Source organism: Sapajus apella, unplaced genomic scaffold (assembly GCF_009761245.1).
Source record: "Sapajus apella isolate SASKATOON/1434 unplaced genomic scaffold, GSC_monkey_1.0 scaffold20, whole genome shotgun sequence".
Taxonomy (NCBI): Eukaryota; Metazoa; Chordata; class Mammalia; order Primates; family Cebidae; genus Sapajus; species Sapajus apella.
Window position 1 is genome coordinate 9,622,495 of NW_022436960.1, and position 27,483 is coordinate 9,649,977.

At 52.8% G+C, this 27,483-nt stretch overlaps 1 protein-coding gene across 2 annotated transcripts in view; it reads left to right on the plus strand.

The window, feature by feature from the left end:
- Window positions 1-25,275, plus strand: part of PRIMA1 (proline rich membrane anchor 1) — a 67,244-nt gene extending 41,969 nt beyond the window's left edge. The window contains exons 4-6 of one of the 2 annotated variants that reach the window (XR_004271726.1): window positions 7,691-7,820; window positions 19,241-19,409; window positions 23,580-25,275. Coding sequence is in view for 1 of the 2 variants with exons in the window: in XM_032287550.1 (XP_032143441.1) it covers window positions 7,691-7,820; window positions 23,580-23,682 (233 nt within the window). In the remaining variant the exon portion in view is untranslated. The remainder of the gene's footprint in view (window positions 1-7,690; window positions 7,821-19,240; window positions 19,410-23,579) is intronic. The other variant, XM_032287550.1, reaches the window with a different exon arrangement.
- Window positions 25,276-27,483: the final 2,208 nt, after the last annotated feature.

Below are 27,483 nucleotides of genomic sequence, written 5' to 3' on the forward strand. Positions count from 1 at the left end.
CCACTGTGCTGAGCTGGGCAACTGATACGATACTCCAGGAAGGAGGGGCTGGCAGGGTGATGGCACAGCTGTGATAACCCAGCAAGACCCAGCAGAGGCCTGGAGTCAGGGAGAAGGTCGAGAGGGGGTTGGAGGAAGCAGTCACAAGATGAGGCCACTTAGTGGGCAGAGGGAATGCCCAGGTGGGGGCCTGAGCCAGGAGGAGGGCACTGCCCCAGTGGTATTGAGGCGCTCCGGGCAAGGAGGCCCCCCCTCTCTGTCAGATGCTTCCAGCACAGGGGGCCCATCAGGCGGGGGCTTAGGCCCTGAAAGGCTCTGCACACACAAAGCAGTTGCTGAGAAGATGCTGAGGGCAGAGAGGATATTTTCAGGGCCACTCGTACAGCAGTGAGGATAGGACCCACGACTCTCACAACTCTCCCTATGAAGCTCAGCAAAGAGTCCTGCCTGGCCCACCGCTTGTGGCTTGGGCTTCTCTGGAGCCTTGAGACCATCCTGGTGGCACACTGAGGTCTGACTTGCTGCCACACCACCCACCAGCAGCTGACCAAGGTGGTATGCGTATCCACAGGCCCACCGTTCCCATCTGCGGTGGGTGAGAGGGGCGTGTGCTCAGTGCTGCTGGCCAACGAAGCCCAGCATCTTGGGGCGGGAAGGGGCATAGTTGGCATGCGAGAGGCAGCGTAGGAGAGATGGACAAGAGACAGACTGCCTCAAAACAGGCCAGGCCAGCATCACTCCCCTGGGACACTCCCCTCCCAGCCCTGCCCCGGGCTACAGGCTGCAGGGCAGGATCCCTCATTTACGCCACAGTGCCCACAATCCGCTTCCCTCCTGCACAGCAGAGAAGCGTGTGCCCCTTGTTTTTGGAAAGGCAGGCCACTGAGGCACCCCTAGGAGGTCTGTGCCCCAGGGAAGCTTTCTGTTAAGCATGGGCCAGGCACAGGTGCCTCTCACCTGTGGGCAGCCAGGAGCTTCCTGCTGTAGGAACCCTTGATTTGAGGGAGGAATTGGGGAGACTTATGAAACAGGGGATCTCCATGCTAAACCCAGAAGCCTGAGTCAAATTCCCACTGGCAGAGAAGGGGATGGGGGGGCCCTGAATTCTAGGCGCACAGGGGCACTGTGTTCATCCAGGCACACCCCAGAGGAGAGTCCTCATTCTCTGTAGAAATAGGGGCTTAATGCCTAGGTTGGCCAAGGCACCGAGGTCTGATTTTGTATTTGTGGTTTTCAAGTGCAGCTCACGCGCTCTGGTGCCTTCGGGGTGAGGAGTGAGTGAGCACCCGCACAGCCAGGCTAGCTCTCCAGACCTCCCCCGGCTGCCAGAGGAGGTGGACACCCTGGCACAGGCTTCCCTGAGGGCACCCTGTGCCCAGGAATGGAGAGCAGCAGCCTGAGACAATGGGACCCTGTGTGGGGGCAGGCGCCACAGGAGGGTGGCCGGCCCCACCCCCATGCCACTCCCTCCTCAGTGGGCAGGGATAGGGTCGTCAGCCCGGAAGCAACTGCTGGGAAACCACATCCTTTGTGGTGCTTTGTGGGCAGTTCATAAAGTGAGGCTGAGAGACAGGAGGAAATGGTTCTTGTCCCAGGGCGGCCTCAGACAGGCTCCTCCCCTTTTCTGAGCCTCAGTTTCCCTCTCTGTCCAAAGGGACTAGAACACAGATTCTGCATCACACACATCTTTAGCAAAGCTCTGGCCCCCACACTGTCCTTGTGAGCCAGACAAAACCAGCAGGGGCTTCAGCAAGCTGGGTGCAGCAGGGCCGAAGAGGACGCGTGCTCCTGAGTGCTTTCCAGCATCCCAGCCCTGTCAGCACGTGCCGAGAGAGTCCTGTGCATTTGCACTTTTCCCTGACATGCTGGACGGTTTCCTCGAGATACTGTGGTGGGAGGGAGGGAGCAGTGCAGAAGGGGAGCCCAGCACACACTGAGGACCAGCGGTGCCAGGAGACTGTCCCTGGAGCAGGGCTATGACTCCTTTCACCTCTGCTCCCCATGGCCGTGTCACCAGGCCAGAGAAGCAACTCTCAGCCCAGGCGCTTCTGCCTTCGTTTCCCACAGCAAAGGCTGAACTTGCCCCCAGAGGCTTGGGAAACATTCGCCGACATTGGCACCTTGAAGGAGACGGAGGCTGAGCTCTGGCGCGGAGGGCCCTAGACAAGCGGCACTAGACTGTATTGACAGCAGTTGTGACCTGCCTGATGGGCCCGGAGCTGGGCTGCTTAGGAAGCCAGAAGCAGAGAGCAAGTGCGTCCGCCGCTCCCACCTGACTACAGTCAAGGCCAGTTAAGCGCCAGGCCCTTTCCGCTCCTAGGGAACAGTCAGGAAGCCGTTCAGGCAGCCCGGAGCTTGAGTCCTTAAAGACCTGGAAAGTTAGGAAAGTCATCTAACAAGGCCTCTGAGGCTCAGAGGCCGCTAGCATGCCCACGATGTCACCAGCAGTACCTGGCACTCAGGCTGTGCTCCAGAACCAGGGAGCCATGTGAGCAAGTGGGCTGCCACTCACAGGGTCAAGAGGCCCCGCCGTGGATAAAGCCTCCATCTCACAATGGAGAAGCAATTTTAAAACCAAGAACATGGCTCTCACTCCCCTCTTCTAGACCCAACTGCATTCCTATTTAAAGATATCTTGCAAAACTGAGATTGTTTCCAACCTACTCACTGTCTGTTTGATTCATTCATCACTGGCTCTGTTCTCGCCTGTCAGTCCAGCACCTCCTGTGTGCAGCTTCTCCAACAGCTGGCTCTGATGGGGATAGCTGTTTGCCCAGGTCAGATGTTAGTAAGTGTTGAGTTAGCCGTGAGTAGTCGCAAGGTGCCTGGCTATGAGGCCTCAGTTTCCCCAATTCTGAAAGAATATAACTGAGCTATGTGCCATTGTGCCTAGTAGTGCCTTGACGTCTTTGCTACTCCTGGTACCCACAAAAATGCCTCCATCATCACCTTTGATCCTCACAAAAACCCTATGAGGACAATAGGGGAGGCATTTGCCACCAAGAATCTGACCTCACACACTTCTTTCATGCATTGGACCTTGAGGGGGGTCCACAAGCGCCCCCCACCCCCAAGGGAATTTTCTGATCTCCTTGGTTTTCTGGACCCCATACAGGTGGGCACATCCAAAGCTGCCCACCCCACCTGCTGCTTCTGCAAACATCTATGCGGGTTCTCTTTTCTATTTATTTCACAGCACTTGCCACGATGTGTCATTATATATTTATTGGTGTATTTGTTTACCACTGCCTTCTTCTACTTTAAGGTCCCTTGGGGAGAGACCTCACTGTCTTGTTTACTCCCTCAACTCTCAGCTCCATCTCTCCAACTTACGGAGCTGGTCAGTCCCTGGCCGGCTTCTCCCTTCCTGCACCGCTGTTTTGGAAACTCTCTCAAGGCAGTGAGCTGGGCCTGTGGTAGGACTCACTGCATTTGTTTCATCATCCCTTGGGAATCACTGTCTTTAGTTTCCTGTTTTTAAAACCTCTGTTTTGAATCTTTGGTGTGGTTTTCAGTATGTCAGACAGGAGGGCAGATCTGGCCCCCGTTGCTCCATCTTGGCTAGAAGCAGACGTCCAAAGCTTTTAACATTGCATCTCATGACGAAAAGACAGCTGCTTCTCTGATGAAGCAAAACGCAGCTTGGGCAGCTCTCAAGCTCTCTCTGGTTGCCAGCTTCATCATCTTTACAGGCATCGGGAGTGTTTAATGAATACAGCAGACAAAGCCTCACTGAGTCTCGGGGAGGAGAGGGTGTTGCAACCCCTAAGATGTCAGGAGCGCTCCTGCCTTTCTGTTGCTGCAGAATCTTGGCTAGGGGGTAGGTGGGGTGACAGAGGAGGCAGAGAGCTCAGGCAGCCTCAGTCCTGGAACTTGGCACTCTCTGATTGTCTCAGCCTCCCTGTCTGACCACCTGTCTCTCACAAGGCATCACCCGTGCCCCTGAAATGACCTTCACCTTGTGCATTAGCAATTCATTCGTGTCTCTTCTCCTGGAGACTCCTGAGCAAAATGATCAGGTCTTAGCTTTGTAATTAATGATCCACGGGGCAGCTGGCGTCAGCCCTGTTAAGGGCACAGATTACATCTGATTTATCTTTGTATTCCCAGCTCCTAGCACAGTGCCAGTCACCGAGGGTGCTCAGTTTGGTGGACGAACAAATGACTGAATGAGCACCTTCATTATTGCTATCTTCTCGAATAAGAACCATCAATCTGTGCACATGTAAGCTGTCTTAGCACCTCCAGAAAGAAGTGCTGGGCCACACGCCATGGGAGGGAACTTCTGGCAGGGATAGACCCAGCCTGTAACCCAAAGATCAGGGTCCCAACCCTGGCCCCTGGGAAGGTTGCTTCTTGATCCCGAACCTCCATATTCCTTTCTGAAATAACACCTAGGCTCCATCCAGCTACATTCTCTAATTGACTCAAGCAAGGATAAATAAGGATGCATTCTTTGAACACAACAGCTGGTTTTCTGAGCAAAATCCAAGAGTATGCCATGACTAGGTTTCACAAAATGCCTCCCGCATTTCAGAGCTGTTAGCATTTTTGCTTTCGCTAGTTTTCTCATACATGCGGTGATGAGTGCGCTTGCAGACTATCAGAGGGGGCCCTGTGCATGATGCTGAGAGCCACGGGCTCTCTGCTTTCAGTATCAATTACATTTGAAAAGAAATAGCAAAAGAAAATTCCCACCTAACTAACAGAATATAAAGAGAGGCACTGTGACATTTAGTGCCAAATTCCATGTGAGCCCTACAATCCATCAAGTTGATGGAATTTCTCAACAGAGGCCCTGTTGGCTTTTTTCATGGAAGAATTCTACCTTGTGTGGGAATATCCAGTTCACTGTCAATAACATCCATAGCTGCTGGGATCACACATTGTGACAACCAAAGACAGCACCCGCCCTGGTATTTCCAAGTGCTTACTGGAGGGGGTGCAGCGGCCTCTAGCTGAGACCATACACTAGCATATTTTCCCAGCCACAGGAGTGTCGGGTGACTGTCTGTGGTTCTGGAACAGTGGCAGGCATGGCCCTGGGGTCTCGCCCAGAGGTGTCACAGCCTGAAGTAGAGCAATGGAAACCAAACTTGCTTCCCTTTGTGGTGAAAATGAGGAGGTAGACCTCTGGGGCTTGGGGGTTCAGTGTAGACAGAACGGCCTTGGATGATCTGGCTGTATTTCTGACTCTCCAGCAGTGACTTCTGACTTAGTGTAAGGAAGGTGTGGCCATCACCCCAGGAAGACACAGCCAAGTCAGGGACAGCCCAAAATGAGGAATTAGAGGGAAGGATTTTTTGTTTGATATTTCACCAAGAAGGCATTGAACAAGTTCATCATGGGGAAAATGAGAATCCCCTTGGCTCTCTTTTTTCTTATTTTAGAGTTTATTCATATTTTCAGTGCTATATTCTGTATCTTTTCAGTGTTGAGGTTTCTAAAGTCCTGGGCCTGCCCTAGCTGAGGGGCCCAGTGGCATCCTTCTACCAGCCATCTCTCAGGAAGCATTTATTTTATTTTATTTATTGATTTTTTTTTTTTTTTAGGAGTCTCACTCTGTCACCTGTGTTGGAGTGCAGTGACACAATCTCAGCTCACTACAATCTTCACCTCCTGGGTTCCTGCCTCAGCCTCCCGAGTAGCTGGGATTACAAGTGCCCGCCACCATGCCCAGCTAATTTTTGTATTTTTAGTAGAGATGGGGTTTCACCATGTTGACCAGGTTGGTCTCAAACTCCTGGCCTTAGGTGATCCACCCACCTCAGCCTCCCAAAGTGCTGGGATTACAGGCAGGAACCATCAGGAAGCATTTCTGATTCTGCCTGGTCTCTGTGACATCTGAGGTTCACTCCTGGGGACCTGGCACTTGTTAGTGGGGTCTTGACACTGGTTCCCTGGGAAGCACATAATGGCTCCCTGGATTTCCTAATCTAGCTGCAACAGATCAGTAACCACTCCCTTCTTCCCATCTTCTTTCTTTCTACCTTTCTTCATTCTACACAGAACGTACAAAGGTCAAGCATTCAGGAAAAACAGCTTGACACGTCCTTCTAAAGTTTATCAGACACACGCCATAAAACCCAGCAATTCCACTCCTAGATATTTATCCAAGAGAAATAGGAAAATGTGTCTGTACAAAGACTTGTACACAAATGTTTATAGCAGTTCTATTCACTATAGTCGAAACTGGAACCAACCTAGGCGTTGGTTATCAGGTGAGTGGATAAACCAATTCATATAAAGGAATACTATTCAGCAATAAAGGAAGGGACTGCTGAAGTATGCAGTAACATGAGTGAGTCTCAAAAACACTATCCTAAATAAAGGAACCAAAGGAAAAATACATACTGCATGATTCCATGTATGTGAATGTCAAAAACGAACAAATTTAATCAATGATTTTAGAAATCAGAATAGTGGTTGCCCCCAGGGTGGGATTGATTCGAAAGAGGCACAGGGACATTGTCTGTGCTGATGGAAATATTCTGTGTCATGCTGGAGGTGCGGCTTCCACTGGTGTATGCATTTGTCAAAGCTCAGAGGATGGCACTTTTAAGATGGGGGGTGTATTTCACTAGATGTAGATTACACTCTGATAAGAATCATAATAATGAAGCCATCCACATTACCTTTTGGGAAGTCATCCCCTGGTTCCCCACCTACCATTGTACCCCTCAAGGTATCTATTGTAGAGTGGACACCAAGTCTGGGTGTATTTCCAAATCTTTTGCCTATATTCACATCTTGGAGACCTGTCCAAAGTTAATACCGTCTCTCTGTCTGTCCATCTATCCATCCCTTCCTTCCTCCCTCATCATCCTCCTTTCTCTTTTTTTTTCTTTTCCCTCTCCCTTCCTTCCTTTCTTACTTCAATTCATCTTGCAATTCTGGGCACTCCTTTCCAGCCGTGTCTGAGTCTTCCCAGAAGCCCTGGGATGAGGCTGTGTGATGTCTTTGCCTTTCTCAGAGGAAAGCGAACCTGCCTCATTGACACAAGTCCTTCAGGTCCACCCCAGCACAGCCTGTGCCAAGGGAGGGAGGACAGGCTCACCCCCAAGGACTCCATGGATTGAGTAAGAGAGCGCCCTGTAGCACTAGTGTCTGGTGCCTTGTCAATGACACTTTTCCAAATTTTGGGCACCCCTGTACAAACTGAGACAGCTGCAAATACCCACCCCATGGGCTGAATCCAAGAAGGGAGAAAGTCTGCCTCTTGCAAGAAATTAGCTTAAGAAATGGGCATCGGCAGTCCTCCCTTTCTTTCCTTCCTTCCTCGGCACCCCCTGTGAGCCCTGCTCCCCTCCTCTGCCTGCAGAGGAACCAGATTTAGTGCCTCAGCTGAGAGAATGAGATGCTCTGTTATTTTTCATGGGAAATTAGACCTGACCCTGCTGTCAGTTAGCTCATGCTGAGGGAGGATGGATGGCCTGGGGCATGGCCCTTACTTAGCCCCTGCTCTGAGCCCTCCAGGGCAGGGATGGAGGCACTCGGAGGCCAGCCATGATGTCACCTACTGTAGGGTGGGGACAGGGGTGGCAGGAAAGATCAGGGAGCCTTCATCCAGGTGATGGATACCAGTGACCTCCCCACACCTCTGATAGTGTCACCCATGATGGTCCCCCCTCTGTCACTGGCCACGACCAGCTCATCCAGGGGACACTCAGGCTGCTCCTATCTCTTTCAGCTCCCAACTCTACCTCTTGCCCCGCTGAGGAAAGCTGGTGGTCAGGGCTGGTGGTCATCATTGCCGTATGCTGTGCCTCCCTGGTGTTTCTGACTGTGCTTGTCATCATTTGCTACAAAGCCATAAAAAGGTGAGTACTTACCCACTGCACCCAGCTCCAAGCCAAAGGGAAACCCAGCTGGGCTTGGGGCTCCTACACACATCCCATATCATTATTTTAAATTATAAAAGCTGTTAAGCATACAAGAAGCACAAAGAACACACAGTGACCTCCCACCTACCCTTACCCCAATTCAACAGTTAATCAAGATTTTGTGATATTTGCTATATCTGTTTTCTTTTTCCTTTGCTCTTTTTCATTGCCAAAATATTTTAAAGTTGATCTCAGAAATAATGTCTCTGTCACTTCAGGGAGTTTGATTCCACAAGCATTTGATTAGCACGAATTATATGTCAGGCCTAGTGCAACATAAAAAATACAAAAATGTTGCAAAACACCAAAAAGTAATGGGAGTTGTTAACAATAGAATATTTCTAAGAAAGTTTTATAAACATTTCCTGACTCCCAAAATTAGAGGGTCCATATTAAGACCGTTCCTAACACCTAAAATATTTAAGTTTAATCTGTAAGTTGGTGGTTCTCTGTGATTTCACTTTAGTAATTCAAAAGCAGGAAGAGTAAACTATCAAGGTAAAAGTCTTAAAAGAAGTGCACAGCCAAGCACACAGGAGGGGGGACATGGAAAGCCAATAGCCGAGGGGAATCTTGGTAATGGGGCACAGAAGGGAGGACAGTTGGGGGCAGGGCCCGGGCACGGCGACTCCACACAAGACAGGCCATGCCCCGGGCATCTGCCACCCAGCTGAGGACTCAAGCTCAGAGCCCTCTCTGCCCAAAATGCGCATGCTGCGGGGCAATCTCCAAAAACACAGACAAATAACACAGGCATAACCATAGTCAGCAACACCTCAGCTGGGCACTGGGCTCCTCTCCTCACCAACGTTCTCTTAGTTCATCTCCACCTACATTTTCTCAATCAGCTCCCTTTTGTGGAGGAGGCTGAGGTTCTAAGAAGTTAGAGAACTTCCCAGGATAGCACAATACCCAAGCAGTGGAAATGGAACCCAGAACAGAGACTCCGAAGCCCAGCCCTGACTGCAACACCATGTGTCAGAGTTATTGACGAGTTTGACTCCAGTGTTGGGCTAAGCACAGACCTCGGTATTCCTGCCTGCCCTTCCTCAGGGATGCGGGAGGGGGACACTCAGCGTTTGGTGAGGTCTGTCTGTGCTTCTCAGAGGGAAGAAGGCCCAAGTCTCCAAAACTCTGTAACTCTGGGTAGGGTCCCTAGCCTTGAAAACCAAGATGGGGCCAGGCACAGTGGCTCAGGCCTATAATTTCAGCACTTTGGGAGGCCAAGTGGGGTGGATCATCTGAGGTCAGGAGTTTGAGACCAGCGTGGCCAACATGGGGAAACCCCATCTCTACTGAAAATACAAAAATTAGCAGGGCATGGTGGCTCACACCTATAATCCCGGCTACTCAGGAGGCTGTGGCAGGAGAATCACTTGAACCCGGGAGGCAGAGGTTGCAGTGAGCCGAGATCACACCACTGCACTCCACACTGGAGTGAAAGATTGAGACTCCATCTCAAAAAAAAAGAAAAAAAAAAAAGAAAAAGAAAACCAATGTGGATGGTTGGATGGGTGGATGGGTGGATTGTTGGATTGGTAAATGGTTGATGGGTGGATGGTTGATGGGTAGATGGTTGGATGGTTGGATGGGTGGATGATTGGATGGTTAATGGGTGGTTAGTTGGATGGTTGATGGGTGGATTGTTGGATGGTTGGATGGGTGGATGAGTGGATAGTTGGATGGGTGGATGCGTGGATGGGTAGATGGTTGGATGGTTGGATGTGTGGATGGTGGATGGGTGGATGGTTGGGTGGGTGATGGTTGAATGGGTGGATGGTTGGATGGGTGGGTGGGTGGATGGGTGGATGGTTGGATGGGTGGGTGGATGTTTGAATGAGTGGATGGTTGAATGGTTGGATAGTTAAATGGTTGGATGGTTGGACGGGTGGATGGGTGGATGGTTGGATGGGTGAGTGAATGGATGTCGAATGAGTGGATGGTTGGATGATTGGAGTCTCCCAGGGGACACGGCTAGTCCAATTCCCAGGTGTTCTGTAGGTGCCTCCTGTGTGCCAGGCTTGGTAGGCATGCAAACAGGTAAGACCCAGGCTACCCCTAGAGGCCACTTGATGAGGCTGTGGGAGGTTTGCTGGCAGCCCACTGTGGCTGCCCAGAGGAGTCATGGTGCATTCTGATCTGGACCATAAAGCATTTGAGCAGAGGGCCTGCTGGAATGGGAGAAGGGTTTTAAGTAGCAGAGCAGAGGAGGCATTCTAGGCAAAGACACCTGTAAAAGGAAGCAGCTGGGCCCAAGTCCCTGTGATGCAGGAGATGACCCTGGAGGAAGCTGTGAGTCTGACTGGGGAGGCTCATCACCAGGCTGAGCAGTGACTTTGCCTGTGGCTCTAGACACTAGGAACTACTGAAGAGTAGCTTTGGTAGCTAATTTTTGGGGAAAGAGTGCACCACCAGGCCATGGCTACCAGTCTCCTTGCAGACATGCCCCGCTTCCCCTGGGAGAGACTCAACATGAATAATCTGTTTAATATAAACTCATATTCTTACAAAAGACACCTCAGCCACTTCTGCCCCCCTCCCTGCCCCAAACCTTCCCTGAAGAAATGTGCTACCTAGTTCTACCGGAGGAGGGAAAAGAGAACAATCTCACATAATAGCTCACTATGGCAGTGCTGTCCGGCGGTAGCCTGCTGAGCTTTGTTTCAGCTGGGCTGGGGGGCACCCAGGAAGGATGTGAGGGGTGTCATCCTGACCTCCTCAGAGCAGTTAGAGGGGCTTCCTGTCTGTCCTCTTCCACTCTCTCTGAGCTCTTGACCCCTGGGTCTGTCAGCACCCTGGGAAAAAGCAGAATTCATCCCGGATGGCTCAGCGGACCAGACTTGAGACGAGTGGGCTTCTTCCAGGGACATGGGCAGGGCTCCTCTGGGTTGTGGGCGGGGCTTCTTCGGGGTCGGGGGGCATAGGCGGGGCTCCTTCAGGGCATGAGCGGGCTTCTTCCAGGGGCCAGGCCAAGATTATTCTGGCGTTTTGGGCAGGCTCAGAGAGTAAATGGGGCAAGTGAGGCACTCAGGGACTTGCAGAGTGGGAGCGGTTAGCACCTCCAGGAAGAAAAGCAAGTGGGGAACTAGTGCCATGGGAACCTCGCGAGAGAGTCGCACTTAGGAGAAGGCGGCCTGGCAGGAGCTGTGGTTGAAACTGTCAGGGAAGCAGCCCGAAAACTGGGAGGAACGGTAAGAAATGCTCCCAGCTGCTCTCCACGCTTAGGTTTCCCGTGCGTGCCTCCCACTGGCCGAACCCAAGGAGCAGGGGAATCAGGACACACAGCCAGCAAGGTCGGCCTCCCTGCAGGAAGCCAGTGGAGCAGGCACACGGGTGTTAGCGAACCCTCTGCTGCGCAGCCCCTTTGCTACCCCGCGCCAGGCTCTGCATCCATCTCCGGACCAAGACCTGGGGACACCAAGGAATAGGACCCCGCCCTTTGACCCCGAGGTCTTCTTAATCCAGAGAGAGCATCCCTGGTGCAGCAGACATATTCAATGACAAGAGAGGACTGTGATCACTGCAGGTGAAGGCAGAAATAGAGCCCGTGCTGCCAGAACCCACCTAGAACAAGGCTGCGGAGGGAGGCCTGACCCCTTGGAGACAGAAGGAGGCAGCAGGAGCTGCAACCCCACCTGCAGAGCAAGGTGCGCCCCACTGCCTCCAGACGCTGACCGCAGCTGGGGCTGTAAGAGATAGCATCCTCACACACACCAGCTGCCTGTCCACGTTTCTCTCCAGCGAAATGGAGGATTTCTTGCTCACGGCAGATTGTTTTTGGTCAATAATTCATCTGAAACCTACCTTTTCTCTCAGGAAACAAAAGTGTCTCATGTCACTGCAAAACCATTAAAGGAAAATTTAGTGATAAATGCTACTCTTTTTTTAAAAAAAAAACTCTCATGGCCTCAAGTCCTAGGGATTTCCAAGAGATCTTTGTAAATGGCCCCAACACAGCCTTTCAGAGACGGACTGCCGGGAAGATGTTTCTAGAATTGGGTAGATCAGAGAGGAGGTGACTGGAGATATCTTGGCACCTGGCGTGTCAGCCGCCGGGACACGGGCCTCAGCGGACACCGAGGGCTGAGCTGCGGTTGTGGAAGGAGCACCCCACAGGGTCCTCACATCTGTGTCCAAGGCCTGACTGAAAGTGGGCTGGACCTTGGCAGGAGGAAGGGTCTCACTAGTACTTGCTGGATGAAGATGAGGTGAATCAGCACTTCCTCCTGTGATTCAGCAAACCATCCCCAAGTCCCATCTGTACACTGGGTAGACCGTGCTCAGGGAGCTTCAACGCTGGGGGAGTTCAGAGGAGGGACAACTTGCCCAGACCTGGTAGCCAGTGGGGGTGGGGAGGTTTCTTAAATAGGTGCCAGGCTAAGGGACTGGGCGGGGTGGGTGTTACTTGAATTTGCATGAGCATGAGCAGTGGCTGCCAAGTCCCCTGTTGATGACCCCAAACTCAGAGAGGGTTCCCAGCCCATGCAGCATTCATTTTGGTGGCCTCACCGCCCCAGCCTTGTTATGAACAAGACTCTTTATCTACACCTGCATGGAGAGCGGGCCCCAGAGTCCTTGGGTGCTCTGTACTCCCATGCCTGGCACCCAAGCGTCCTCCCACCTCTAGCCCTGACGGGCACATTTCTGACAGCAGGACAGCCTGATTTGTTAAAAGAGCCCAGAACTGGGAGTCAAGCCCCCAGCCTGTTTCTGTTCCCAGCCCCAGCCCAGCCCAGCCCGGCTCAGCGGGCATCGCTTCCCTCTGTGGCCTCAGTATTCCCCCTCTGAAATGACAATCTCCAGGCACCCTTTTGTGTCCCCATACTGGATTGCAGGGGGACTGCTGCCACTCAGGCATTCAGCCACTCAGATGTATAAATGCAGAGACAACACGAATGTCCATCCAGGGCAGAGATAAACTTGAAACAAGCAATGACCACAGAGAGTCATCAAGGCAAAGCTCCAAGGGGCAAGGTGCCCACTGCCTGGGTAGACCTCAGATCCCAGCTGGGGGCGTCCCACAGGCCTGAGTACTTGCATGGATGAGGCTGTTTTCCTGGGGGGCGTCTACAGTTTCTCTGACAGCCACACCCTTCACTCAGAGAAGCACTCCTGTGTTGAAGGAAGATGATGCCCACCCGCTTCATGGAAACACACCCATGCCAGCACAGGAAAAGCACCTTGCCTCCATTGGCCATCCTTGGTGTGGGTCTGTTCCTTTCTGCTGTCCATTGCCATGAAGCCATCAGACAGCCATTTCCCTCTTACAGGTATGACTGGCAGAAAGACCAGTACAAGGCTGCAGGACAGTTTGGCTGACCCTGCCGATGTTAATTGCTGACCTGAAGCAAGCGTGCTGCTTCCTAGACGTGGGCTTGAGTGTGCGTGCCTGAGTGTGCCTAAGCACCGCCTATTGCTGGGCTCTGGCACTCATCAGCTGCTTGTAGTTGAGCCATTTTCAGTAGAACAAGTACTTCTTAATACTCAAGCCTTTTTGATGGTGCCTTAGAAAACCCATTGACTGGCACAGGGCTGTTCCATATTGGGCCATTTATTGGGCACCATAAGCACAAGGAATGCAGAAGAAGCAAGACGGTCCCTGTTCTCTTCCTGCTGGAGGAGGCAGATTAAGCACACACCAGCAAATTAATAAATGAGATGACCTTAAATTAAGACTGTGAAGAGAAAAAAATACAGGGTAATGGGGAAGAGAAGGAGAAAGGAGTGAAGGTTGTGTCCTTTCCAAAGAGTCAGGCATGTTGTGTACGCCTTTTGAGACAGCTTAATGATTAGAAAGTGTGGCTAGGGCGTTGCACATTTATTCCCTCCTTTTAATTTAGTTTTAATTTTTATCAATGGAATATGTATATATACTGTGGTTTAAAATGTCAAATGTGCTCCCAAGACTCTTAAGAAAGACAGCAGCCCCCTCATCTTTTCCCCCAAGTCTCGTTCTTGAGAGCAACTACTTTCAACAGTTAGCTGTTTCTTCTGGTATTTCTTTCCATATGTTAAGTGATGTGTATACTGCTATTTAAATTTTCTTTCCATTTTAAGCATTATCTATTACTTTCCACTGTGGAAGATACCAAGGCCAGCACCCTTGCAGTACGGACATACAACATACTTCCCCTCTTCTTGTTCTCCACCTAGGGTGGGGTTCGGTGTGGGATTCTGTGCCTATTCAGTGCTTACCTCAGTGTAATAAAGGGCATACGGCGCATAGCTGAGCCACGTAGTGTACTGTGCCGTTTCCTTTCCTGGGGTTAGCATTGCCTCCTCGCAACCCAGTCAAATATAACAGATCCATTTTTGTCCTGGGGCTCCAGGCTTCTCTCCAGGTGGACGGTGGGTCTCTGAGCCTGTTGTGCAGTTGTCACCCTACAGTCGTCTCTCCAGCAGCCTTCCAAGCTGGACGATCCCAACATGGCTCCTCCTTGGGAACCTGCTACCCTCAGCTCTCTCCCTCCCTCTCCAACTCCAGTCCCTCATCTCCTTAGCTTGATTCTTTCATGGATATTTCCGCAAGATCTTTCCTGAATCATAGACTCAAAAGAAAGTTAATCAGTGAAATTAGTTTTCTTTTTAGAATTTACATTGTTTTTGGAGCTTTGTGGTAGCCCAGAGAACGATTAGTTCTTACTGAATGTGTGGTTTATAGAGAAGATCTGGTGCCTGGGGGCACCTGGAATGCCAGGGAGGGTAGAAATGAGTTTCCAATGGAATCTGAGCCAAAATAAATCTTCATGGTCAAGAGCCAATCCTTTGTTTTCCTGATGTGGGAACTGAGGCCTGGGTGGGAGAGAAATGGCTCAGGTCCCAGAGAGTTCTGCCCTCCTCCTGGCTCATCGAGTACTCCTGGAAGGTCAGTGTCCTGCCCCTTACTTCTTCCAGTTGAGTCCTTGCTGCTTCTCCTTGGAGACCCAACTCAAATGCCACCTCTTCTGAGATGTCATCATGGACCAGTATAGAGGTCTCTCTTCCCTGTCCAGCTGCTAGTCATAGCTCCCCCTGAATTTACAATTCTGCTTTCTGCCGTAAGTAGGTGTATGTCTGCTCGTGTGCCCGCTCACGTGTGTACGTGCGGTTGGATGCACACACAATAGATGGGGTTGGTCATCTCGTCTTGCTCATCTCTCTCCCGACGGTGCCTGGCACGATGCCTGGCACACAGTAACTGTTCAACAGTGGTTTCTGTGGTGTGAATGGAGGCTTGTTCCAGCAGACTTGCCAGAGTCCCCCTTTCAAATGGACACACTCTATTTAGAATTGCAGTAAATTCATTTTTTTCTCTGTCTGGGTGAGTGAAATAGAGTCTGCTTTTGGTGTAAATAACATGCACCCAGTTTTAAGTGTTGGGCCTCACCCCTTCATCAGTTTCAGTTTTCCCAGCCCCCTGCCATTCCTGCCCCACCCCCTCCCAGCCTCGTTTCTTTAGTAGGCCTCCTGCCATTCTCTCCCTTCTCCGTATGCTCGCTCAAGTGCAGGTACCCTGACTCAGCTGCCCCCTCCAAGCTTCGGAGTAGCACAGCCAGCCTCCCTCCCACCTGTGCATGACACACTCCAGTATTTCTCTCCATATGCTAAGTGATGTGTATACTGCTATCTAACTCCCAGGCTGCAAACACAGTGGAGCAGCCCCGCCGTCTACCTCCTCCTCTTCCTCCCTGTAGGACACACCTACTGTGCTAGGGGCCAGCCCAGCCCTCTCTCCCTCGTCACTTGCCCTGGTCTTCAGCTGATCTGCAGAGTCAGGGCCAAAGGAGGGGTGTGGGGAAGAAAAGGTAGGCCACGCCCAGAGGCCAGCAGTGAGGACCAGGAATCAGGACAAGAGTGGAACCGCTTTATCCACCCTCGACTCACCACATACTTCCAGGAGCAAGAAATGCACCTCGAATGCATCTTGGTGCATTCTGGGTGCCTTGAGACTGGGTTATCTCATGGGCCAAAGCCTCTTGGCCAGTTGGGGTCTCAATGCGGTTCCCATCTGTCACCTCTCCCTGCTGTTCATATACGTACCTGTAGCAACACTCCCTCCTCCCCACTGTCCCCAACCCAACCCAGAATCACCACACCTGGCTCTGCTGTGAGTCAGGTCAAAGTTATTGTACTCCAAGGAAGGGCCTCTTTAAGGCAAGTGCTGAGCGTTGATGCGTGGCCTTGGCTGCTCAGAGACCATCCTGCATCCTTTGGAACCTGGGCTGGATTCAAGGAGCTGGCTCCTGCTCTGTGTCCAGAATCAAGACTCCGTCTTCTGACTCCTTGGCCGGTGTGCCTTCCCCTGGGCCTCGCTGCCACCTTCCAGGCCGTCTGGGGCTTGGCTCCTTCCCTGATCAACATACAGGTTTCTTTGGAGTCTCAGAAGCTGCGTAGCCTCACCAACACACCCACATCCGCCATCCAGGAAGAGGTCAGGCCTGCAAGGGGCAGAGGCATGAGGTGTCCCTACCTGCCCTGGGCTGAGATGCTTCTTTGGGCTTATTTGTCCCCTCAGAGAGACTGAACTTCCATGACGGGTGATAAAATCCCATCCTGCCACGTGAGGCAGGCAGCAGGGATGAGTCTGCTTCATCTGCCGGCATCCTTGGTGTGGGGGACATGGAGCCCAGGCCTGCATACACTGTGGACAGTCATGGACAGAAGGCTCCGCAGATTGAGGGTGTGCCCAGGGCCAGCTGATGGGAGACCCAGACGGATCCCTGCTTCTTGGGGTCTTTTTATTTTGTCACCAAGAAATTCATGCCTCTCTGGACCCATCTCTCCAGACACGCTGGGTCAAGGTCATTAGGCAGGGTGAGGGTGGACGGGTACCCCATTTAAGAAGTCCTCAGGTGACACCCACTGCAGTCAGGATAAGACCCAGACACCTTGCCCCAGCCAGCTGCACCCTGCAGGGACTGGCGCCCGCCCCACCGCTCCTGCTGGTGTTTTCTCCTTACCGCCCTCACTCAGGACTCTGCAGCTGCACAGGCCTCCGCCTTGGCTGTGTCCTGCTCCCTGCATGGCAGGGCCCTTCTCACCCCCGGGACCTCGCTAACCTGTCAGCCTAGCAGGCCTCCCGCTCCTCTCTCCCTCGACGCCTAGCTCTTTGCCATCTTAGTTCCTCTCCTAATTTGCTGCAATCTGTTCATTGTGTACTGCTGGTCACATGACTCCCAACCTGGTGCCAGGTCGAGGCCAGCGTCCCGGGGCCTGAGTCTGTTTTGTGCACTCAAATGAACTGAACTCACAGGACCCTGGAGATGGAGCTGCCTGTGGACAAATCCTGCCTGAGAATAGAGGTGCCCTGTGCCTGAGGTTGGGGAGCCCGAGGGCAGGGATGGGCCGCTTCTTGGGGACAGATACCCCCTCAGCCTCCTTATTTGCTTCGGGAGCCCCTGAAGCAGTGCCGGGCATCCCTGTGGTACCCATGGTGACCAGGCTGGGCTGGGCTGGCTCAGGGCAGCGAAGCAGTGTAGGCTGCAGGGAGTCCTGGTGGAGAATGGCTGCGCAGGAGCTCAGGGCAAGGCTGTCCTGGAAACCCGGCCTCTAGGAAGAACAGACAGCTCTGCGTATTCCTGTTACCAGTGAAGGCCTTTTGCGACAGCAAGACAAGGTGACGGGAGGTTTCGTGACCCAGAGCTAGTGTCCAAGGGCATGACCACGTGTGTCTACCTGTGCCCACCTGTTCTGTAGAGGACCCCCACCAGACCTCAGCTGAAGGCCCCTCTACCCAGAGGTGTTTCCCAGCCCCCTCGTCCCCAGTCTAGAGGTGGTGGCAGGGAGGCATTGTCCTGGAATTTCAGGGAGGTGGGTGCCCAGACCCCCAGTGAGATGGACACTGTCTGGGCCACTTCTGCCCACTGAATCCCCAGCAGGGATCTCACCCCCAGCACCATTCTGGCATCTCAGAGGCTTGGAGAACAGTCACCACAGCCTGAGCTAGCTTGGAGGCACCGGGTTCAGGGCTCTCTGTGTGACCTGCAGTCCTTTCTTCAGCATCCAGGCTGGGAAGGGCCCTGCCCTAGAACAAATCCCAGGCTGCAGAGCGGTGCTCAAGGGGAGAGAGTCACACCTGTGAGAAGGCCCTCCCTTGGCCGAGCCCTCTCTGCTCCCCTCGGTCTCCGGCTCCCACGGGAGGATGTAGGCATGAGAAACGCACAGGTGCCGGTGCCGCAGCTCAGCAGAGGCGGCTAACCAGGCGATCCTGGGGGATGGCGCCGGCAGTGGGTCCCGCTGGCTGTGAGGATGCTCATCAGCTGCAGGCCTGTCTCCCACTGCCTGGTCGATGGAGGCTGGACATGGGGCTGCTGCTTCTCATGGTGACACCCTCAAGCCTCAGAAAGGCATTTTTTCAGCTTCTTGACCCAGGTTTGGGGAAGTCCAAAGTCTACAAAGGAGTCTCATCATGGAACCCTGAGTGTGTGTGTATATGAGTGTGGGGATGTATGTATATAGGTATGTGTATTCATATGTATGAGTGTATGCACATGCACGTGTGTGCGTAGGTATGTGTGTATATGTATATTCTATATGTGTGTGTTTAGGGGTGTGTGTCTATATTGTATGTGTGTGTTTAGGCGTGTGTGTGGGTATTGTATGTGTGTGTATATTGTATGTGTGTGTGTTTAGGTATGTGTGTGTGTATTGTATGTGTATGTGTTTATGTGTGTGTGTATTGCATGTGTGTGTGTTTAGATGTGTGTGTGTTGCATGTGTGTGTTTAGGAGTGTGTGTGTATTGTATGTGTGTGTATTGTATGTGTGTGTATTGCATGTGTGTGTGTTTAGGTGTGTGTGTGTTGTATGTGTGTGTGTGTGTGTGTGGATTTGTGCCTATGTACGTGTATGTGAGTATGTGCCTGTGTATGTTGTGCAGGTTCATGTGTGTGACTGTGTGGGGTGGTGTCAGGGGTGGGCACTCGGGGGGATGAATGCGTTCCTAAGAGGTGAGTCTGGGACATTTAACTTTCGCTTCTCCCAGGGGTGGGTGCATGAGACGGGAAGGGAGCTTCCCTTCTCAGGCCCCCAGAGCTGGTCTTTGCCTCCCTCTTCTCTATCCCCACAGAGCAGCAGGCTGAGGAGGAGGCTGTCACATCATGGTCAGCAGGGCCCAAGAGGGGTACCTGGGTCCTGGGCCTCCTTGCCCAGGCCAGAGATGCTGGCGGAGGCAGGTTTCTGCAGGGCCCCTCATGGCTACCGGCCTGTGTGTGTGAAGCTGTCCACACAGCACTCTGAGCAGGGAATGGGGGGACCTGCTGCCTTTTAAGCCCAGGGCAGGGGACAAGAAGTCTGAAGGTGGCAGAGCCCACCCTTCTACAGGCAGGAATCCTGGGTGCCACCAAGGAAAGTCTCACTAACCTCTCTCTTGGTTTCTAGGAACCATGCCATTTAGGGAGCCCTCTGTGGCCATCTCTACCTGGACCAGGGTGAAAATGCCTCTTCTTGGTTTAGCGAGACCAGCCTCAGCTGACTCCCAGAGGTGCAGAGCCAGGCTGGGTTCTAGCAGCTCTCTAGCATTTCTGGATCCCCACAGGGAACGCGTTAGGTAGGAAGTCTGTGCAGACTGGAGAACCTTGGCTACTCCAGCCAGTGGGAACAGCTCCCTGCTGACACCTTTTCCCCAGCAGTCCTGAGAGCTAACAAACATTTATGGAGCACTTACAGTATGCCAGACGCTTGTCTAAGCGCTTGACATGGACTAATGCATTTAATCCTCCCAAAAAGCCTATGAAATGGACACCACAACTGTGCTCATTTCATAGACGAGAAACTGAGGCATAGAGAGGTTACGTAGCTTGCCTAAGGTCACATGGCCAGAAAGTGGCAAAGTGGGGGTTACCGAGCCTTGACAGCTGCCTCTTAGCACTTCCGCAGCGTCACCCTGAAGTGCCCTGCTTGGTGGGAGGGTGGAATTGGGGGGCGCAGAGTTCTGGATGTTCTGTTTTAGGGAACATCCAGCTTCCATGGGGTTCCAGTGAATCCCAGAAAGGCTTTGCAAGCAGCAGTCCAGGGGGCAGAGTGGTTGGGCACTCAGCTCCAGTGGCAGGAGGGGAGCAGATCATGTCCACTTCTCAGGAGAGCCCTTGGCTGCCACCATCTCCCATCACCTTGCACAGGCTGCCGAATGCTCCTGTCTGGGGGCTGTCCCCGCCACAGGTGCCTTCTTTGTCAGGAAGAGCCCCTGCCAAGCCCCCTGCCTGCTTTCCTGTCTGGGAAACTGGCAGAGCAGCTGAGAAGGCCCTGGGCCCCCTCCTCGCCCTGCCTTCCCGGTCCTCCTGCCAGCCTTGCATCCTGCTCTGCTCTTCTGAGCCACCTCTTCCCCAGGGCCTGTGAGTTCACAGGAGTCTCACAGGATGCCTTTAGAGCTCTCTCTTTGCCTCCTGCCCATAGAAATCCTGCTGACCTCCTCTTCTTACCCTAAAAAGGGTAGAAAACTTGAGCCTCCAGCTCAGTGATTTCTAAGGGAACTCCACGCCACCTTCTTCATTTCTTCATTATCTGCCCTAGAAGGCCCTTAAGTCATGTCTCTCATGATCTGGACCTGTTGCGATTGTTTTCATTTTAGCCCTAAGCCCAACACTTAATATGCGTGAAGGAGAAATGCAGCGTAGGCTTGTGTCCAGACTCCTTTTTGCCTGTTAATATTTTCTGAAATCCTGATGCTGATGTCCTTTCTTCCCCTTGTATTCGTGATACATTTATCCCACTTGATCCATCAGCGGCCTCACTGGGGGAGCACAGGATCGCACTGGAAGAAAATGCCACCCCCACAAACTGTCCAGACCATGCGGATTTCATGGAGTCGGAAGTCACATCAGAGCTGCTTAAGGCTCCCTGGAGAGGGGTGGTGGATCAGGAAAGGGGGTGAAGGGGACAGAGGGAGCAAAAGACCTGGGCAGCATGTGGCTTCAGAGTTCATCATTTCCCGTGGACCCCGACATAAGCAAGGCAGCGCAGCTGAGCCCTGTGCACAGAGAGGCCCCAGAGAGTATCTGTTAGTGTCTGCATAAATGGGGCTCTCAGATTCACATGTGGGATATGCTGAATTAAGGCAAAAGGAGACAGACTTCTTGGAGGACTCTGAAGAACTTAGGGGATCTCTAAGAGAAGGGTGGAGGGAGGCTTTCCCAAGTTGATGAGATCCCAGAGCTCATAGGGGAATGCCTGCTGGGAATGCTGATTAAATGGGAAGATGTTTGCACTTTGGGAGGCCAAGATGGGAGAATCACTTGAGGCCAGGAGTTCAAGAACAGCGTGGGCAACATAGCGAGACCCTGTCTCTACAAAAAGTATAAAAGTTACCCAAGCTTGGTGGCACACACCCGTAGTCCCAGCTACTCAGGAGGCTAAAGTTGAAGGATCGCTTGAGCTCAGGAGTTCGAGGTTGCAGTGAGTTGTGATGATGCCACTGTACTGCAGCCTGGGCAACACAGCAAGACCCCATCTCCAAAGTAATCGTAGTAATAATAATGAGAAGATAGATGTCGGGCCAAGTCAGTGTTAGTGGGTGGTCCAGACCCCGCCGCAAACCAGGTGAGCGTCCTTGGGCAAATCAAGCCCTCCCTAAGCCTCAGTTTCCCCATGAAATGAATCTCTTACTCCAGGCCTAACTTCTTCAGGTGACCACTGAGAGAAGGGACAGGGAAATCTCTGTGACTGAGAGTGCTTTGCACAAAGCATGTGCACTGTGGAAGGAATTGTGGGTTTGCCTCTTGCATTCCTGGAAGAAGCCACAGAGGCTGGGCTTGAACACCTGGAGTGAGTGCACTTGGGCTGCTTCGCAGGTGTTTTGAGTGACTTCTGCTGCAGGAGAAAAGGGAACAGTTCATTCACAGACTGAGCTCGGTGTGTGGTTTCTGAGTGGGCCTGATCATTCTTCCCATGAACTGCTAGTGATCCCCTCACAGATCTTGCCTCCCCTGAACTAACTCAGTCAGGGCTTTATCCTGGAGACATTGACCTGGTCACCAGGCACCAGCCCTCCTGACCGTGGCTCTGGGGACATTTGAAAAGGCAGAAGCAATCAACTCCCGGGCCTATGACAATGACCATAAATCTCCAGCCTAGACAGCTTCCAGCAAGGGCCAATCCAGGCTCAGCCCTGGCACCCCTGGGGACCCTGGAGGAGGCTGGGCTAGAGCCCCATAGGAATGAGATGGCAGATTTGTGGCATAGAATTAGGCTACAGAGAGCATGTGGCTTAGACCAGGAGGAAACACTCAGGCTGGGGGCCAGCGCCCTCCTGAACAACTCAAGGGAGGGAGGAAGTGAGACTTCAGCCAGGCCCAAAAGTACACCGTGATTTCAGAACCCCAGCAGGTGAGCAAGAGCCTTCTCAGAGCCTCCCTGCCAGCCTTCCTGATCCCTTTTATGCATAGGAGAAACCGACTTTTGGGGTTAAGGGGCCTCTGGAATGAGCTTCAAATGGCTCAATTTGAAGTGTTCAAGAACCGCTGATGGTTCTTGATTTAGTGTAGACATTCACCACCATTGCCCTTACTGTCACTGTCATTGCACCCCTTCAGCATGACCACTATCACCATCACCACAACCGTTGCCATCTTCACCAGCACCAATACCACCTCAGCGTCATAACCACTGTCACCTCCACCAATATGACCTTCACTACCATCATTACCGCCATCACCTCTGTCAACCCAACCATCACCACCAACATTACCCTAACCATCACTGTCATTACCACCCCATCACCATTGCCGCTGTCACCATCCCCACTGCCATCTGCACCACCACCAATACCACCTCATAACCACTATCACCTCCACCAATATGACCTTCACTACCGTCATTACCACCATCACCACCTCCATCACCAGTATCACCACGTCCATCACCAGTATCACCACCTCCATCACCAGTATCACCACGTCCATCACCAGTATCACCACGTCCATCACCAGTATCACCACCTCCACACTCAGCACAGCCATCACCATTACCCTAACCATCACTATCATTGCCACCTCCACCATTACTGCTATCGCCACCACCACTGACATCTCCACCACCATATCCCACCGCCCATACCACCTCCACCACCATCTAACCATGATCACTGTCACCACCACCATTATGACCTTCACCACCATCATTACCATCATCGCCTCCATCACCAGTATCACCGTCACCACCACCATTACCCTCCCCATCACTGTCATCACCACCATTATCAGCGTCATCACCGCTGCCACCACGACCATTACCACCAGCGTCACCACTAGCACCATCTGCTTCATCACATTTTGCATTTGCCTTTGCCCACACTGAGGAAGATTGCAAATCTCACCCACTAGCACTGCTCTTCTGTTAACTCTCTATACCCTGGAATATTCATCTCTGTCTGCCTGCTCATGATCAAAGAGGTCAGTGAAAGCCTGGCCGTGCTAGACTGAATGTACTTCTCGTTTGTCCAGACTCATACCTGTTTTCCCTCCTTCTTCGTTAACAGCTGCCCTCTTTCCCTCTCACTGTGCCCCGGTTTTCATGACACCTGCGTTAAGACCATGTCCAGCTTCTGATTAACCCCACAAGGACTAGCAGTCCAAGGATGCTAACCGAGAACAGAGTCGTGGGCTTCCTTCTGACTCTCACGGAGCAGGGATGCTAGCTGGAGGTTACACCCACCATCACTGATAACTAATGGTGTCCCTGCTTCCCCTTCCCTTGCCTTCCCTGCCCTTCCTCCAACTTCCAGGAAACCACTGAGAAAAGACGAAAATGGCACCAGCATTGCTGAGTATCCCATGAGCTCTTCCCAGAGCAACAAAGGGGTGGACGTGAACAACACAGTGGTGTGAGTCTGCAGGTCCTGGACCCGCTGGCCAGAGGGACACCTTGGTGGCACTAGTGGACATGGGAAAGCAGGTGGACATGAGCTAACCTGAGCTTCTCCAGGACTTCATTGCCTCACAGGCCCCGAGCCTCCCAAAGGAGAATCCATTCTCTTCCTGGGCTTGCCGCCGGTCAGCCTGTGGGCCCAGGCAGCTCGGACACCAGGCCGAGCCTGGCTCACGCTGTGCGCAGCACCTGGGCAGTGTCCCCACCCCAGGCCCTCCACTTCCTCCTCCCTGTCTGGTGTCTGGTCTGTCGACTGTGCCCAGCTGCTGTCTACAGCACGCGCACTGGTGACGCCCAGGGATCTGTGTTTCTGCTGCGGCAGGGAGGCATCCCCCTTCAGCCAAAAGAAAGATGGTCCAGGGCCCACTCCCTGCCGGAAACCTCTCCTCCTCCCAGGAAGCCTGCCTGCTCCTCTGTCCACATTCTCAACAGAAGCCATCGGCACAGCCGGGAGACAGGCGTCCCCTTTCAAAGGTGCTTCCCACACATCTGTTCATTGCCCCATCTGCAATTGTCAATCTTCAGGGCCTGCCTTCTCCCGCCTGTCCCCACTGACACCCCACACCCTCGGCTCCTGACTGCCTGCCATGGAGGGCTGTGAGCCCAGACTGCAAAATCCCCTCCTGAGCAGACAGAGGAGCTAGTTTACACTCGGGGGCAGTGCCTGGCCTTCCGGGGGCAAAACAACTTACTGAACCCTAGGTCCAGGGCCACTGGGTAAGGGCAGAGGCCACTGCACCTGTCCTCACACTCATCCCCACACTTGACCCCATAGGAACCCATGCATCGATGTGAGCCAGGCCCTGCCTTAGTCAGCAGAGGCCACTACTTGTGCCAAATCCACTGTGGGCATGCTGTGCCACACTGACGCTGGCCAGGCGCTGGATGTCCCCACAGTCCCCTGAGGCCTGACTGTTGTACTCAGGCTCTCTGCCAGAGTCCTCCATCCTCTTCCCATTTTACCCTCCCCCAGCCCCAGTCACCAAGAAGGAGGTGTTGTTCCAATGTCTTCCTGTCAGTGTCTGTTTCCAGTGCTATAGGATCACGGAGCCCTCTGGCATGGTTGGAGCACCCAGGGATGAAATGGGACGGGAGGTGAGGGACCCTCAAGGCTGGTAACCCCTGCTCAGTTGGCCTGTCTCCCAAGCGGCTGCCTTCCCTGTGGGCTCCATCAGGAAGCCCATGGAGACAGGGTGATTTTGCATCTTCTGGCAAATGAGTGGGACACTCCTGGCCCTGTGGTTCTCCCCACCGCCCCTGCATATGTGCTCAGAAGGAACCCAGCGCATTGAATGTTTCCACTGTCAGGCCCTGTAGGACCTGGTCTGCATCCTGAACTGCCAGTGTACTCTGGTAGGTATTTAAGCTACAGATGAGACTTTGAAGTCCAGGGAAGACAGACACATGTGAAAACCGGCTCTCATTTGGGCCAAACCTTAAAATGTCCATTGTCCCAGAGTCCTAGTGCCCACAGAGCTGTGTGTGTGTCATCGTCCTGCCTGGGTCAGCAGGTGCAGGCTGAGGACAGGCCCAGGGCAGACCCTCACATAAAGACTTTTTCTTCCATCCTCATGTCCTTCTGTTTGAGGACTTGTTTTGGGTTTGGATTTGCATTTTGCTGTTCCTGGACACCTGGGCATCAGCATAGTGCCACCCCCTACCCCCTACCTGGCCAGTACTTCACCATGCTCTTGGGGTACAGAGCCAGGTGACAAACAGGCCAGAGGATGTAGGCCAGCAGCAGGTCAAAGGGTGCAACTTGGCAGACCCCACCCAGGGCATTCTTCCCCACTGCCTGCAGCCTCCTGGTGCCTGCCAAACCCCCCAAGCTGTGCGCTAAGCAGACACCTGGGCAGGACCCTAGCCCTAAGCACACACCACCCTGTGCTGCATCCATGAGAAAGTGCCCATGCCTTGGGCTGTTCAGAAGCTCAGGAGTGATCAGAGGGCACCTTCTGCCAGAAGGGAGGTTCCTGGCTAAGGGATCATGGAGTGCTGGGCAGCCTGCAGGGGCTGGGCACAGCCCAGCTTGGCACACACTCACCTGGTCCCACCATCCCCACTTGGCCTGGTCCCACCATCCCCAACCTTGGCTTAAACCTCGGAGGCCTGGATTTTGCAGTTAGCCTAATCTTCCAGCCCCTGGCGAGGCTCCCTGGCGAGGAATCAGCTGAGCCATGACACGCTTTGGAGCCTGTATCCTCTTCCCTGAGCCACGGACGCACCCAGGGCTCTGGTTTGCCCACAAATTCCGTCTCCGTTGAGCTTGTAAAATCCCTTCTCACCCCAGTTAGCAAACACCAAGGAAGAGCCTAGTTTTTTTGAAAAGATTCACTTAATACCCACTCTCACCCCCCTACCATGCCCAAGACCAGCCATTCAAAACATAAGTCTCACGGCACAGCGAGGGAGACCCAATAGATTTTGAGCTTACGAGACTTAAGCATACTTAAAACCATGCCGGCCTAGTATTTGAGCTTAAAACTTGTATTTAAAATGAGTCTGTGGTTTCTAGACACATAACTGATTCTCAGGCTAGTCCCAGCGCTGAGGTCAAGAACGAGATGCCCTTCCCTTCTCATTTTCTCAAGCAGATCTTTCCCAGCCGTCTCGCAGTTGAGCCCAACTTCAGAACTCAGATCACAGGATCTCCCAGAAGTTTCAGGTGTTCCTAAGCAGCTTCTCAAGGAAGTTTTGGAAGAAAGACTAATAGGTGTAAAAATATAAACATATTATATAGAGCTATATATATTTAAAGAGATCTCTACATATATATATATATATATATATATAAAACTACTGTACTCTCTGCATCTGTACAAAGTATGAGTTAAACGCCCAGGTAGTGTGAGATATGTAATGCATGAATGTGAATATCCTGAAATCTGCCTTCTTAGCAATGGGTCGTGTGTACAGGGGAGGACTGTTGCTCCTGGGAGTTCTCTCAACGGGCAGATGTCCAAGGTGATGCCGTCTCATCCACCAATGAGCCATTAAGGTTGGTTTCCTGCTGAGACTTTTGTACCAGAAGCAAGACCGGCAGCCCTGGGGGGTGTCCATATGCCACTGATGAGGAAGAAAGCGCCATGACTTTTTTATTTTCAATAAAACATAGAGATGTCTGTCAGTTGTCATTTGTGGGGTGGGGGGGAAAGAGAAGGTGGGCCTGAGGGATGGGGGCATCCTTCACGAGGGTCCTGCTATACCCCAAGGCTGGGCTGGGGACCTTACGTGGGGTGTTTTTGTATGTGTTATCCCAACGACCCAAGGTCGGTACTTATGGGGACTTCAGAGGCCAATGCTGTCCCTCATCCTGCCACCCACCGCCTTGACCCTTGACCTAATTGAGAATAGAGCGACCAACCTTCCCAGTGTTCCTGGGACTGAGAGATTTTCCTGAACCCAGGACTTTCAGAGCTAAACCCAGGAACATCTGGGGAAAATGGGACAAGACAGTCACCTTAAGTGGACAATGCTCACAGGGAGCAGGAATCAGCCGGCCACACCAGCAGGGTGACGGTGGCCAGGGTCAGCCTCCCGTATGTCCACCCCATGTGAAGACCTCAGCACCCATGCATTGCTCTGCAGAGCCCCCTTACCTGGCCAGGTGCACGGAGAATGGAGGCCTGCCCTGCACCCCACACAGAGGGGCCCAAAAGGCACAGGGACCCCAGGCTCACCCTCCCCCACCCCTACTCCCTTGGTTTTTCCTCAAGCAAGCCTCACGGGAAGCAGCCAGGAGGAAGAGCTTCCCGTCTGAC